This window comes from Phocoena phocoena, chromosome 17 (genome assembly GCF_963924675.1).
Source record: "Phocoena phocoena chromosome 17, mPhoPho1.1, whole genome shotgun sequence".
NCBI lineage: Eukaryota > Metazoa > Chordata > Mammalia > Artiodactyla > Phocoenidae > Phocoena > Phocoena phocoena.
In genome coordinates this window covers 62,625,898-62,642,243 of record NC_089235.1, presented here as the reverse complement: position 1 = coordinate 62,642,243, position 16,346 = coordinate 62,625,898, and the positions used below count along the sequence as shown (strand labels likewise).

The 16,346-nt window shown below is 37.3% G+C and overlaps 1 protein-coding gene across 1 annotated transcript in view; it reads right to left on the bottom strand.

Moving 5' to 3' along the window:
* Positions 1–16,346, bottom strand: part of MTBP (MDM2 binding protein) — a 72,195-nt gene that overhangs the window by 17,210 nt on the left and 38,639 nt on the right. The window contains exons 14-15 of the mRNA XM_065895465.1: positions 10,397–10,552; positions 5,806–5,923 (exon numbers count right to left, since the gene is read on the bottom strand). Coding sequence (XP_065751537.1) covers positions 5,806–5,923; positions 10,397–10,552 — 274 coding nt within the window. The remainder of the gene's footprint in view (positions 1–5,805; positions 5,924–10,396; positions 10,553–16,346) is intronic.

The window sequence follows — 16,346 nt, the reverse complement described above, 5'->3', positions numbered from 1 at the left end:
AATGAGATGGTAATCCGAAATTTCTCCAAGGTCTCTTCTAGCCATGATTATGGCATTATGAATAAGTACTGAATCATTATACCTGAAATACATGCAGGACTTTATACTTTTCAAACTACTTTACATATAACATATTCTTAATACAAATTTCCTTGAAAAAAAGATAGGTCTTATCTCAAAATGAAATTAACACCTGAAAATAAGAACTCTGTAAAATTCTTATCATACTAAGCCTAAAAAAGAATCATTGTTCCTACTTTTCATATAAAGACACTAACACACAATAACGCCTTACAGACCCAGGGTGACAAGCTATTTAAAATGACAGAGTCAGGGCTTCCCTGGTGGCGCAGTGGTTGAGAGTCTGCCTGCCGATGCAGGGGACACGGGTTCATGCCTCAGTCCGGGAAGATCCCACATGCCATGGAGCGGCTGGGCCCGTGAGCCATGGCCGCTGAGCCTGCGCGTCCGGAGCCTGTGCTCCGCAACGGGAGAGGCCACAACAGTGAGAGGCCCGTGTACAGTCAATCAATCAATCAATCAATAGACAGAGTCAGAACTAGACTGATTCTGAATTAGATACTAGTTCTATTCTATAACTCTATGAACCCAAAAAATTCCAGAAAGTTTTAAAAACGGTAAAGAGGAAAATAGTTTCAGAGAATGCTAAAGGTTTTATCAAGCACTGAGTCACAGATCATGACATTACTCTGTCACCAAAGCAAAAATAAAATCTTTCAATACCTACACAGAACATTAATTTCCTGACTTTATATTAATTCAACTATTTCCTGATTAATCACTCAAATCAAGCATTTTTACTGATAATTTTATGATTGAAATGTTGACATTATGGCTTTAGACATTTCTAAACATGACAGTGCCTCTTTCCTCTTCCTATTCCCTTTATTTTTATTTATTTATTTATTTATTATTTATTTAGTATTCATTCTTGGCTGCACTGGGTCTTTGTTGCTGTGCGTGGGTTTTCTCCAGTTGCAGCGAGTGGGGGCTACTCTTCGTTGCAGTGCACGGGCTTCCCATTGCAGTGGCTTCTCTTGTTGCGGAGCACGGGCTCTAGGCGCGTGGGCTTCAGTTGTTGTGGCACACGGGCTCAGTAGTTGTGGCTTGCAGGCTTTAGAGCGCAGGCTCAGTAGTTGTGGCGCACAGGTTTAGCTGCTCTATGGCATGTGGGATCTTCCCAGACCAGGGCTGGAACCCATGTCCCTTGCATTGGCAAGTGGACTCCCAACCACTCTGCAACCAGGGAAGCCCTCCCTTTATTTTTAAATTGAAAATATAAATCTAATAAAAATAGTCAAACAGAAAAACACTTAAATATTTTCTCTGAACTTTATACTCCAGGAGGGCAGGAACTACATTATGAGTTTAATTTCTGTGTGGCCATTCTTTAATAGTGACTCACAAAATCTTAATGAATATTACCCTCAATCATTTTATAAGCCAGTTGCAATGGGGAAATGTATACTTTGCATTTACATAGAACCCAGGACACAAGAATATCAGCAATTTAAAAGCCCAGTTTGTTATGGATTATACTATCAAGATATGTCTTAGGTTAAAAACAAAACTAAAAATACTGACAACACTTTGTTTAGTGTTTTCAAGCTTACAAAGTATTTTTTCATATATTATCTCATTAAATTTTCACAACTTTGGAGTAGAACTGGGATTGTTATCCCCATCTTAAAGATGAGGCAACAAAGTCACACAACAGGTGACTGAGTTTGTCTAAAACCAAATTCTTATGACTTTTAAATTTCAGTATGTAATGGTCCTGTATTCCAGCTGAACCTGCTTTAACACAAAACAAATTATGAAAATATATAACATAACTTTTGTCCCCAGCCAAGAATTTGATGGTATCTTCCCATATTTTGAAGTGTCCACAAATACTGATTGAGCATTTACTCTGCAATTATCATTGTAAGGTACTGAAAAAAGAGTTCACTGATGATAATTTACAGACTCATAATCACTGCTCTCAACTGTGTAGAGGTATGACTTGAAGTAGGAGAAAGAAGGTGAGGAGAGTGAAAAGAGATAAATACACCAATGTAGAATGAGGTAGAAAAGGTACAATAAAATAAGTTTCATGAAAGAAGTAATAACACAGTTTTTTAACTGCATCATTTATAAAAGTCTTAAGAGACAGGTGCTATTTGAGCTAGACTTAAATGACAAGCAAGCTTCTTCTAGTTCAAGATGGTGGATTAAAAATACGCATTAACCTTTCCACTCAAAAAAATAAAAAACACAGTGTTGAAGTACTGGGCACTAAATCTATAATAGGGTTGAAAACAGGAAGAAGGAAAAACAGTGGAAAAAAAAAAGGGTTCAATGAATTTCAGGAATAAACTAGAACAAGAGCCTCAACAAGAATAAGAGAGAAACCTACAAAAAAGGTAGAACATGTCTTCTTTTTTCCATCCCACAAAGCCACAGAGGGACTCTAAACTTGAGCTCGGAGTGGCAACAGGCAGAAATCAGGTGGCATATTTTCAGAACTCTACTAGAATTCTTGTTCTAGTACGACCCTCCCACACCACATCTTATCCCCATGCTTTTACCTCCAAGTCAAAAACTGAAACTATGAAATCCAGAACTATGTGCCTGTCCTACTGTTGGTGGTGGAGCCCCCAGAATAAAGCCCCATTATTTTAGTTATGGGTAAAGGACCAAGGCTACCTGCCTTTTGATACCCCTGGGGGCCCTATATCCCCCCTCCCCCAGCATTAATTCAGGTGTGAGCAGATAGGGAACAGAACTACACATATAGAGAGAAAATGTATGCAACTACCAATATAACATAGCCTAGTACTAAATTCTTAGCTATGAAGAATCAAGGGCCACCAGACACTAAAGAACTACACCTAAGAGAAAAACACCAGAGGAGCAAATAAAACAGATCGAAAGGATCATTTAAGGAACAGATAAAACAAGTTAAAAGAAAATTCCAATTAATATCCTTATAGTATCTTCTCAATTCTCATTATTAAAAGAACAGGTAGCTATGAAAAAAATAGGGTAGATAAAAAAGAATTATTAGGAATTTAAAAAATGGCTGCCAAAAATTTAATAGAAACGATGAAAGTAAAGGTCAAGGAAATATCCTAGAATGTAGAGCAGAAAAGATGAAGAGATGGATTATTGAGAGAAAAATCAAATTTGAATGAAAAATCAATCCAGGACATCTAAAATTAGTTAAAACAGACATTACAGAGAAGAGAGTGGAAAAAAGAAAACAGAAGGAAGAATACTATTAAAGAAATAATAGAAGAATATTTCCCAGAGCCATAAGGCATTGGTGGTTCAATGGTAGAATTCTCGCTTCTCCCAGAGCTGAAAAAAAGACAAAAGGCTTGAGACCAGAATAGTTCACACCATGATGGCCGCATGTAATTTCAGAACATTATGGAAAATAGAAAATTCTAAAAGTTCCAGACAGGGTAAAATACCTATTAAGGAACAAAACTCCATGTTGCATCAGACTTCTCATTAGATACGAAATCCAAGAAAATGCAGTTCTAATCTAGAAATGTATTCAAAAGAAATACCAGGATAACAGTTGTGCAGGTAGAAAGGGTCAGTCCAAATCAGAGTAGCAAGTCAGAGAGGTGCAAGAAAAATAACTTCAAGAAAAAAAAAACTGTCTATTGCAAATAACATAAGGTGCCAGAGGAAGAAGAAGGATAAATGGTGAAGAGAAGTAGAGATGTTAATTTCCTCCCCTTTCACAATGGGAAGTTAAAATATACAATCTAAAATTCACGGGTGGGCTTTCCTGGCGGTGCAGTGGTTAAGAATCTGCCTGCCAATGCAGGGGACACGGGTTCGAGCCCTGGTCCTGGAAGAGCCCACATGTCACGGAGCAACTAAGCCCGTGCGCCACAACTACTGAGCCTGCGCTCTGGAGCCCACGAGCCACAACTACTGAGCCTGTGCGCTACAACTACTGAGCCTGTGCTCTAGAACCTACGTGCCGCGACTACTGAAGCCCTTGCGCCCAGAGCGTGTGCTCTGCATCAAGAGAAGCCACGACAATGAGAAGCCCGTGCACCACAGTGAAGAGTAGCCCCTGCTCACCACAACTAGAGAAAGCCCGCACACAGCAACAAAGACCCAATACAAACAAAAATAAAAACAAATAAATAGACATTTAGAAAAAAATGAATAATCATGGGCAAGAAATGCAAGTTCTTTTACGGGTAACCTGTCCTTTTCTCAATCTTCTTTCTAGATTGTCATTTTCCTCCTGACCTATAAACGTTAGAGACCTTCAAGGAATGGTCTTAAGCCCTCTTTCCTTTTTCTACATGGCCTCACCAAGTGATCTCATCCACTAGCATGTATTCAGAAAAACCCTTTTAATGACAACTCCAAACTGACTTCCAGGTTTCTCCTCCGATCCACCTAACATGTCCACTTGCATAAGCCATAGAGCAAACTTAGCATCCTTAAAGCAGAACTCTCGATTTTTCTCCCCAAATCTGTCCTTACTCCAACTTCTCTCCAATCTTCCCCAAACCATAAGTGAGAACACCACTCACATGCTGTTCAAGCCAGAAATCTAAACTGTCTTGGATGCCTCTCTTTCCCTGTCCTCCACATCCAGTCCATCACAGGAAGGTTTTTTCCCCAGCTAAGCACCAAAATATATCCCAAACTTGTTCTCCACTACTACTCTAGTTAGAAATCAAAGTTATCTCTCAGCCTACAGAAAAAGCCACCCAACTGATCTGTCTGTTCCTAGTATCCTCCTCCTATAATCTATTCGCCACGAAAGAGTAAAAGTTATTTTGCAAAATCAGATCACATCACTCTTTGGTATAAAATCCATCAAAAGCTTACCAATGCACTTACAATATAATCCAGAGTCTGTATGAAAACCTATAAGGTCCTGTGTGACTGAATGTGCTTCACCCATTTATCCATTAGGTCTCAGCTCCAATGTAACCTCCTCAGGGAGCCATCCCTGTCCATCCACCTCATCTCTCCACGCCCACAGCAAGTAAAATTACTATCCTTCAGTCCCTTTGTTTCAGTCATTACACATAGAGTAATTTATAAGTATTATATTTACTTGTCTGGTTACTCCTCTAAGAGGAGAGCCTGACACGCAGTTGGTACTCAATAAATTTGTTGACATCTATGAACAAAATGTTACTATAGCAAGTCACAAATGTTATAGCAAGCCATAAATGTTATCAGCAGAGGATCTAAAGATAAAAATGTGATTTGGGGGAAGTGAGTTGGAGGAGGGCAATGCAAGAGAGCCAAATCCCTTCTCTTTATTCTATTATTCTACCACTCAACAATTATGTACTGAGTGCTGACTATGTATTGAACCAAAAACAAAACAAAAATAAACTCTGCCTCTTAGAGATAGTTAATAGATACTATACAAACATAAAAATGTAAAACAGGAAGAATTTAAAATAGCTCAAAGAAGAAGAGTACTCTTACTTCACTTTACATGTTCCTGTATTGTTTAAATTTTTCTTACATATTCATATACCTGTGTATATCTATAGAAGATGGTCTGGAAAGACATCCACTAAAATGTTAACTGTGATTATGTACACCTAGAAAGTACAAGTAGGAGGTAGAAGAAAAAGAGCATTTCGTGGACACACTACTCTGTAGTGCTCTATCTATCTATCTATGGATTTATAGTAAGCATATATTTCTTTTATAATAAAACCATAAACTACTAATATCTCATAAATACAAGGATTAAGATTTAAAAAGTCATTAAAAAATACTGAGCTATTTCAATATTACCTCATTTTTTGTTTAGCTTTTTCAAAAGTTTCCAAGTTTTGAAGAACATGCCTTTCTGGCCACTCCAGAGGATTGGTTTCCACTAGACTTGAAGAAATACGTTCCACTGGATTGGAATCTGAAGAGAAATATGTAAGTACTGAAAGGTATTAACATACTGAATTTCGCTATATAAAAATGTATGTAGATACATACATACATCGTGTGTGCGTGCACATGTGCATGTGTATAAAGGCAACTTGGATTAACTGTGCAGTACTTACCTCGGGCGTTTACTAAGGAGATCTCTGATGGCCTGAACTGTGCAAAATACCATAGAAAAGTTTTTTGGAAATGAAAAAAAAAAAATTAGTATTAAGCTTTATTTTACTATCTCCTCATAATAAAAGTTACGAGCTAGAATTCAGAAGATGAATTAGCACTGTAAAAACTCATGGAATGAAAGCATAACTTTGTTATTTTTGTGAAATTAGTTCTAAATGGAAAGGAGACAACTCTGTGGAGAATATTCTGGATATATTATGTGATTTCCATACTACAAAGAGGAATTATCACCAGTATCCTGAGAAATTCATATCTTTAAAAGAGATTACCAGACTTCCCTGGTGGCACAGTGGTTAAGAATCCACCTGCCAATGCAGTGAACACAGGTTCGAGCCCTGGTCCAGGAAGGTCCCACATGCTGCAGAGCAACTAAGCCCGTGCGCCACAACTACTGAGGCTGCGCTCTAGAGCCCGTGCACCACAACTACTGAGCCTGTGCTCTTCAGCCCGTGAGCCACAACTACTGAGCCCGTGTGCCACAACTACTGAAGCCCGCGTGCCTAGAGACTGTGCTCCGCAACAAGAGAAGCCACTGCAATGAGAAGCCCACGCACCGCAACGAAGAGTAGCCCCCGCTCGCTGCAACTAGAGAAAGCCTGCGCACAGCAACGAAAATCAAAAGCAGCCAAAAGCTAAATAATTAAATAAATTTATATTAAAAAAAAGTGAGAATCTTTAAAAAAAAAGAGAGATTACCTCATTCTCAAAAGTACAGTAATACCATAAATAACTTATGATGTTTGCAGGTAAAGGTTACTTTAGAAATAATTCTCACTATGTATTAGTGTAAGATGCCTTAACATACACATTTTCAAGTAAATCGCTAACGTTAAATGTTATTTTACCACTAATAAAATATTATATGTAAAGGTGTGCTTATCTTTCCAGCCAGTATGCTGCAATGAACTAACACTGATATTGTTGATAACACTGCAATTATCATCAAAAACATACAGGGACACCTTCCATTCTCATTATAAATTATGAGTACATCCTAACTGTTTTAACACTGGCAAAATAACTACTTGTACTACATTTTGGATTCAAAAACTATCTGGTGCTTTAAGTTGTTTGAACTATTACACACTAATAAATTGACTGAAAATTACTGGACATTAGCTATTTGACTAACCATCAACCCTGACAAAAATACCCATTTTATACTTCGGGGTCTTACAAAGTGATAATGATTTGGTAAGAAATTTTTGAACAAAAAAGAAAAAAATTAATCATAAATGAAAACAGAAGCCAACTGCATACTATTTTTCCTTTACTTATTAAACTATTTAGTCAAATAGCTTAAAATATTTTTAATGCCTATACTGGACTGCCCCAACCAAACACCATCCAAATATAGCACTTCCCATTTCTTAATAAGGGTGGTGAAATACTATTTTATAGAATAATGAGCTTTATGATGAAATAATCTACTTTATAATGTTGGCATGGTTTTTCAAAAAAAGTATAAAGAAAAAAATCATTATCAGTTCTGAACAGTTACAGGCTGTGTTCACAAAAGAATACGAGCCATTTTAAATAAAAGTTAACATTAATTATTCCTAAATATTACAATATAATTAATTATTAACTTTGACTATACAATCTACATAAATATAAGTGACACAGGCTAAATATTAAGGAATGGATAGGCAAACATTCATATGTATCATGTCTTTTGGGGAATAACTTAATATAATTCTTACAATAAAATGAAATACAATATTTTATTTATGTGGCAAGCAGGACACGGAGCCATGCTGACAAATCAAAAAGGAGCCTCTGAGAAACCAAATACACTGCTTCATTTTATTTATTTATTTTTATTTATTTTTTTAAAATATCTACTTATTTGGCTGCACTGGGTCTTAGTTGCAGCATGCGGGATCTTTATTTGCAGCATGCAAACTCTTAGTTGTGGCATGTGGGATCTAGTTCCCTGACCTGGGGTCGAACCCAGGCCCCCTGCATTGGGAGCACAGAGTCTTAGCCACTGGACCACTGCGGAAGCCCTACCGCTTCATTTTAAAAGTGTTTTCGGGGCTTCCTTGGTGGCGCAGTGGTTGAGAACCTGCCTGCCAATGAAGGGGACACAGGTTCATGCCCAGGTCCGGGAGGATCCCACATGCCGCGGAGCGGCTGGGCCCGGGAGCCATGGCCGCTGGGCCTGCGCGTCCGGAGCCTGTGCTCCGCAACGGGAGAGGCCACAGCAGTGAGAGGCCCACGTACCGTAAAAAAAAAACCCAAAAAACAAAAAAAACCCCGCCCTACAAAATCAAAAATCACAGCAAACGAAAAGGAAAGTAATATTTCAGATAACAATATGTGGCTAATGAATACAGGCCATGATAGGCTTACATTTCAAAATATGAATGAATCACCCAAAAAAGGTTATAATTGGTAGATTGTGTTTATTAATAGGGCAAGAATTATAAACATACACTAGAAGATTCTTATTAAAGTATCTGAAATCAGAAAACTGTGATCTTATAGCGTTATCCAGAAAAGTCATTTATGCAGTGTTTATGTGCCCCAACAGTCCCAGGTAAAGGACACTGTTTTTTGAGTTCACATATCACATTTGGCATTATGAAAGTCTTTAGCAAGTTATGGCAATGAGTAAATCAAATGGTATGCTGACTCTCATTTGTTACACATGCTAGAGTTTTCACAAAAAAAAAGAAAAAAAAAGAAAAAAAGAAACAGATCAATAACCCTAACAACTGCTAATAACTCCTAATGTGCATGGTTTCAAATAATGGGTCAGAATATGAAATATAATTGACCTTGCTGCTTCTTTTGCTGTAATTTGCAGGTAGGTGTACAGTTGACCCTCTGTATCCACGAGTTCCACATCCACAGATTCAAGCAACCATGGATAAAAAATATTTGGGCGAAAAAAAATTCCAGAAAGTTCCAAAAAGCAAAACTTGAATTTGGTGTGTGCTGGCAACTATTTACATGGCATTTACATTGTATTTATAACTATTTACATTGTATTAGGTATTATAAGTAATCCAGGGATGATTTAAAAGACAGGAGTAAGGTACAGAGCTGGGATTCAGCCTTGTTAGTATTGCTCCAGAGCCCATGCTGTAACCAAGAAGCCATATTCTCTCACTTACTGAACATATCTTGCACTTACAAGTAACCTTATACTGTCTCCAACATCTTTCAGATTACTACGCACTATTTAACTTTGGTACTGATATTAACAATAGTGATAATGAAAATACAAACAACAGGTAATTTTTTGCACTGATTGTGTTCTAAGTGTTTTACATGTATCAACTCAGTTAATCCTCATAATAACCCTAGTAACTGGGTAATATTATCATCCCCATTTGAAACATGAGGAAACAGATATGCAGAGGTTAAATAACCTGCCCAAAGACATATGGCTAACAAGTGACAAAGCTGAGATTTAAACCCTGGCAGTCTATCTCCAGAAGCCTGGGCCCTTAAACGTGTCACTAGATGCTGTGTTTATATTTTGTTTTCCAAACAGATCATAAGCCTGTAGAAAGCCAAGGACCCAAATTTTTACTTCTTTGTGTGCCTTCATGGCATCAAACAGAGAAAAGGCACTCAACAAACATTATTATTAACTTGATTCTTTGGTCATTTTCTTATTAATGTATGAATAAAAATGATTCTCACAGAATAAAAACAAAAAAATTATCCTGTACTTTTAAAATGCCAGGCAATCTTCAAATGCTTCTTTGTTAGATCTTGAAAAGCTTCACTCTATTCAAATTCATCACAAGAATGGAAGCCAGGAAAGCAGAAAGAAATGCAAGTTAATATAGAAATTATTTCCTGCTCCCTCAGTAGAACCTTGGTATTGTTCCTGCTATAATAAATGGCAAATGTGGAGCATCTTATTATATGTACTTTTAACTATATTAAATTTACTGAGTAGGTTCTAATTTTTTTATCTTATGAAAACATAGCTTAATAGAAATCCATCCATTCTAGTAGCTTAGTAACAGTTGTAAGGGGAATCACCTTAAAGTGTTTCTCCCTCTGCTCAGAAACAATTATACTGAACATGCTTCAAGAAAGAAATTATCAGAGAATTTCTACTGTTTAAATGATGAAAAATACAGCTTATTATATATACATACATACTTGTATATACAAGTATATATCACTATTAAAATTTATGATAGATTTTTATTTGATATATTTTATTAGTTTTAATAATAAATAACCATCATAAATGCCACACACAAAAAAGAACTAACGTTTAAAGTAACAGAAAACTTACCATTTAACCTACTGGAGGTGCTGTCTGTCTTTATTAGACTTGTTTTAGAGATAATAGCATCAAAATGATCGAAAAAGCATTCCCTTGTGAGTATTAATAGACTTTTGAGTTCATCCACAGAAAGTACTTCTGGCTGCCTTGCTAACTTTCTCCTTTCTGTAAGACAACAAATCAATATGATTAACAATATAACTGTCATTTTAAAGCCTTGCAAGCTCATCTACTCGTCTTTTATGGGAAATATTTTCAAAAGTAAAACAAATTAATCTCTCCAGCAAATCAACATTCCTGAGTAGGCCTGTTTTCAATTTAGTCCCATTTGAAGGTAACGGTAGAATTTCCAGTTTTGTGAGATAAACAGAAATACAGTAACTTGTTAACACTATAAGGTGACCAACAGTAAAGGCAGGTTTACGGAAGTTTTCAGGAATACACTGCAGAGCATGAAGAACAGCCTTATGTTGGTGTTTATGTGAAAATAAAACCTGTAAGACTTTCAGTTAAATGTGGTGGTTTGGCCACTTCCATCTATTTCTTCTCCCACCCCAAACTTAAAATCACAACAGAGGAATGAAAGAGGACAACAAAAGAAGAAACAATAAATAGTGACAGTTTTCAACAAATTTTGGAAGATAAGATAATGCTGGAGTGGTAACTGAGAGTTTGCAGAGCAGAGGAAGGGTTAACTTGGGTGCCTGCAGAGGTATCAGGAAGGTCCTGAGCTAAAACAAGACTAGACACACAGGGACGTATCTAGCTTCCAGCCCTCAAGCCAGATGACTCTGCTCTCATTTTTGGGGTAGAAACAGAAAAGGAGTCTCAGACTGCAGAATGTCAGGAACATAAAAAGGTGGTACTGATGCTGGAGTTACAACTAAGAGATTAAATAAGAGTCTACATCCTGAAAGGTCAGACTCCAACCCTGGGGCCAGAAAGCTAGCAGCTACAAATGCCCCACTGAGAAGATTAAAGGATTCTCCTTTTCAAAAACTGAACGCCCCCAGAGAAAAGATCTTGATACTGACATTACAGTGGAATTAAGGATAGGAGCTCACAACCAAAATGCTGAATAGCTACTCCACCACTCTTGAAGCTTGCCAGATATTACATTACAGTGAGACATAAAATTTCCCACTTAGGACAGACAGAAAAAAAATCACTAGACATCTAAAGAAAGGTACTGAGGGGAGAAGGGACTCTGCATTTCCATGGTCTTATGTTTAGGTGTGTAAGGACTTTGATTCAGTAATGCTCCCAGCTCCCCTTTCCCTCCCATCACTCACTGAGCTAGTATGGAGAAGAAACTAGGCACATTCTGATTAAACCTTTCCTCTCCAACTTTCATCTGAGCTAGCAAGTTCTTAGGATACACTCTCTCTGCAATGCAGTGAGGGCCCTGCCCGGTCAGGGTTGATCTGCAGGTGTCCTGCTCTGGCTGTCATTCAGGGGCTAAATTCAATTCTGGGTATATGTAGAAGAAAACCCACCATAGATCTAAAAAGTCATATCCTTCAACTCAGTAATTTATCTGTAATTTATCTCCATCAGTGTGTTTCTTAAGTTTATTTCTCAATTGGTTCCAAATTTGGGAGAGAAAACAGGTATTATTTACTAGGCCCCTCCAAGCTAAAAAAAAAGTCCAGGATGAAAAGGAGAGGCTAAAGCAAGCAAAAAGAAAACAGGAGCCCAGCAGAAATAAAAACATTCCAGGGAACAAAAGAAAACTTGCCATAATTAATACTCTTGTCGAAATAAGAGAAGATACTATACTCATGAAACAGATACAGGATGCTCTGATAAAGGAAGTCAATGAACAAGAAAATATTTTTTAAAATTAATCACATGAGAGCTCAAATTTTTAAAAGCTGCAAGACATCTCCCAGAAACTAGAACAAAGAGATAATAATATCTCTTTGGGAAGGAAAAGCAAGCATTCTGTCCCAAAAAAGCTGACATATAACTAATTAAGAGTTCTAGAAAAAAGAAAAGAAAATGGGAGAAAAAATTATTACAGAGGTAAAAAATTTCAGACTTAAGAACGTGAATCTTCTGTTGATATGGCTCATCAAGTACACAGCTCAGGGCTTCCCTGGTGGCGCAGTGGTTGAGAGTCCGCCTGCCGATGCAGGGGACACGGGTTCGTGCCCCGGTCCGGGAGGATCCCACATGCCGTGGAGCAGCTGGGCCCGTGAGCCGTGGCCGCTGGGCCTGCGCGTCCGGAGCCTGTACTCCACAACGGGAGAGGCCACAGCAGTGAGAGGCCCGCGTACCGCCAAAAAAAAAGAAAAAAAAAAAAATACACAGCTCAATACATTGGAGAGGGGGGAAAGGGGAACACGCACATTATGATTCAGAGTAAAGCTTTCAGAGACAAAGCTTCTGGAGGTAAAAGTTCTAGAAGGGGTAAAAACAAACCAAAAATAGGCCACTTCAAAGGATAAGACTAGTATGAGATTTGTCTACAGGAACACAGCAACATAAAACACAATGGGATAGGGACTTCCCTGGTGGTCCAGTGGTTAAGACTCTGCTTTTCCACTGCAGGGGACACAGGTGTGATCCTTGGTCAGGGCTCCCGCATGCCGTGCCACGTGGCCAAAGAAAAAAAAAAAAAGACAATGGGACAATGTCTTCAAAATTCTAAGGGTAAACAATTTTTAACCTGGAAGTCTATATGGATTATCAATCTAGTGAAGATATTTTCAGACATGCAAGAGCTTGAAAAATGTATACCCCATGAATGAACTTTTACTCAGGAAGCTACTGCAAGATATGCTCCAACCAAACAAGAGGGGAATTCAAAGAAAAAGGGAGGACAAGGGGTCTAGAAAACAGGAGATTCCAAAAGAAGAGAAGAGGAAAGAGGAGTCTCTTAAGATGTCAGTAGGTCTAAGGAAGCATTTTGTCTAAAATACAGTAAAATATGAAACACTCCAGAAAAAAAAAACTATGAGAAATAAAAAGGAACTACTGAGTTTGAACATGCAATAAATTTACTGAGAGATGTGTGGCAGAAAAGTTGGAGGCTCTGGGAAAACATAACAGTATTTTGCCTGTACAGAAGAATGGGCAAATTAAAAATAAGGTGATTATCAACCATAAAAAAAAAAGATTATACAAGAAAGGAGAGTTGACCATCATCATATACTACATGACTCAGCAGTAAACTTATACATAGGTACATAGGTAGGTAGGTAGATGGCTAGCTAGACAGGAAGAGACGAAGGAAGGGAGGGAGGGAGGGAGGGGGAGAGAGGGAAAGAAAGAAGAAAGAGAGAGAGAGAGAGAGGGAGGGAGGGAGGGAGGGAGGGAGGGAGGGGGAGAGAAGGAAAGAAAGAAAGAAAGAAAGAGAGAGACACAGAGAGAGAGAGAGAGAGGGAGGGAGGGAGGGAGGGAGGAAGGGAGGGAAGGAGGAAGGGAGTGAGGGAGGAAGGGAGCGAGGGAGGAAGGAGGGAAGGAAGGAAGAGGGAGGGACAGAGGGAGGAAGAAATGTTAAAACTAACCATTAGTTTAACCCCAATTCATGATTTCACTGTAAAGGACGGAAAGGGAAAGGGAAGTTGATGTGGGAAAGCTAAGTATTCAGTTCCATAGTTAGGCATTAAGATAATGTCTAAAACTGGTAAATCAAGAAATAACAGCATACATATATTATTCATAAAGCTGGAGGAAAGGTCAAGGAAAACCAGCCGGAAGAGCTGAGGGCAGCTGCCTGTGGACAGAGACAGAAAGATGGGGAGAAGGTAGGGCACTGCTGTTTTCCATTTTAGGTTTTTCAATAGCATTTGAAATTTTTAACTATACCCATGTACTACTTTTATAAAAATATTTCATTTTTAAAACACTTCTGAACTAATAACATTTTCTTCTATAATAAAACAGTGAACTATAAATTCGTAGAGAATTCAATTCAACAAATATTTATTGAGTATGTACTGTCTGCAAAGCACTGTGCTGTGCCCTTAGATACAGAGGATTAAAGCATATTCCATCACACTGTGTGAGGCTGGCACATAAATAATACAAGGGAATAGCTGGACGCCTCTGTAAAATCCCACCTCACCAACCTGGATGTTGCCAGGCTCAATCCAGTTCTGATCCAAAATAAGTAACACATGATTTCTGCAGTCAAGAACATTAGTAATGGTAAAGTTAAGAGTTGTAATAAATGCTGCTTTTATTACATTTCCTTAGTGAAGATGAAGCTTCAATTGAAGCTGTTTGTTTTCTTACCATCTTCTGGGAGCCGTCTAAAATGAAAAGTTGTCAATGATTTGCTTTCATCTGAAAGATGCACAATAAGTAATGTGCTATGGAAATTAGCCCCACATTTTTATTAATGCTAAAAATATACTTAAATAATGAACCTGACCTATGCTTATTAAAACTGTCAATTATATTACAATAACGGGCAATGTGAAGAGCAGGATATGACTTCCTATTGACCTTGATGACTGGGCAATAGAGAGAGAGAGCAGATAAGGTTTAATAGGGTTATGAGCAGGATAATTTACCTAGGTGAAAAATAATCTCTACACGAGTGAGTTTCCAACACAAGATAAAGATTTGGGAGAAAAATACTGGACTAAAGTCTAAAAATGAATTAGCAAAAGAATGCTTTTCCTAAGAAAGCTAGTAATAACTCAGGACGTAACTAAGAAAAATGGAGTGTAAAATATCTAAAAGTATCAGCAGATGGACCACCAATCAGGGCTGCACTGGGTTCTATAAATTTAAAAAAGATGTGGGGAACTCAGAGTAGTGACCACAGTCCTGGAGCAAAATGACAATACTGCTATTTTGGTATTTGTTTTGTATCACACTGAACAGTTTTTTATTTAAAAATTGTTCAGCATTCTTAAACCTTTTCTTTAAAAATCAGTGAAACAAGATACTTAATATTTCTAAATACAAAATTTATAAATTATAAAGATCAGGTAAAACATAAATTATAAAATTTATATATCATTCTAAATGTTTATATCTAAATATCTATACATCTATATCTATATCTAGATATAGTATAGAGGTTCCTTAGAAAACTAAAAACAGAGTTATCATACGATCTAGCAATACCACTCCTCGGCATATATCCAGAGAAAAACAATTTGAAAAGACACATGGACCCCAATGTTCATTACAGCACTATTACAATAGCCAGGACATGGAAGCAACCTGAATGTCCATCAACAGAGGAATGGATAAAGAAGATGTGGTACATATACAATGGAATATTAACTCAGCCATGATAAGGAATGAAACTGGGTTATCTGTAGAGACATGGATGGACCTAGAGACTGTCATACAGAGTGAAGTAAGTCAGAAAGAGAAAAACAAATATCGTATATTAATGCATACATGTGGAATCTGAAAAATTTGGTATAGAAGATCTTATTTACAAAGCAAAAACAGTGACACAGAAGAAGAGAACAAACATATGGATACCAAGGGGGAAGTGTGGGAGGATGAATTGGGAGATTGGGATTGACATATATACACTATTGATACTATGTATAAAACAGATAACTAATGAGAACCTACTGTACAGCACAGGGAACTCTACTCAGTGTTCTGTCGTGACCTAAATGAGAAAGAAATCCAAAAAAGAGGGTATATATGTATACATATAGTTGATTCACTTTACTGTACAGTATAAACTAACACAACATTTTAAAGCAACTATACAATAAAAAATATAAACAAATAAATAAAAATTAGATATAAATTTTAAGAATAGAATTAATAAAAATAAATTATTCTAAAAAATTAAACCCTAAAAAAAAAGAAAAAATTAAACCCTAACAGAAATTTTATTTGATTTTTGTGTTATTTTAAAAAACTGAGTACCTCAGTAATGTGAGTAAATTTTCATGCAGATTTTTCCAGTTGCTTGTTCTGATGCAGTATACTCAGATAAATAGTGGGGGAGATAAGAATAAGTTTACTCCAT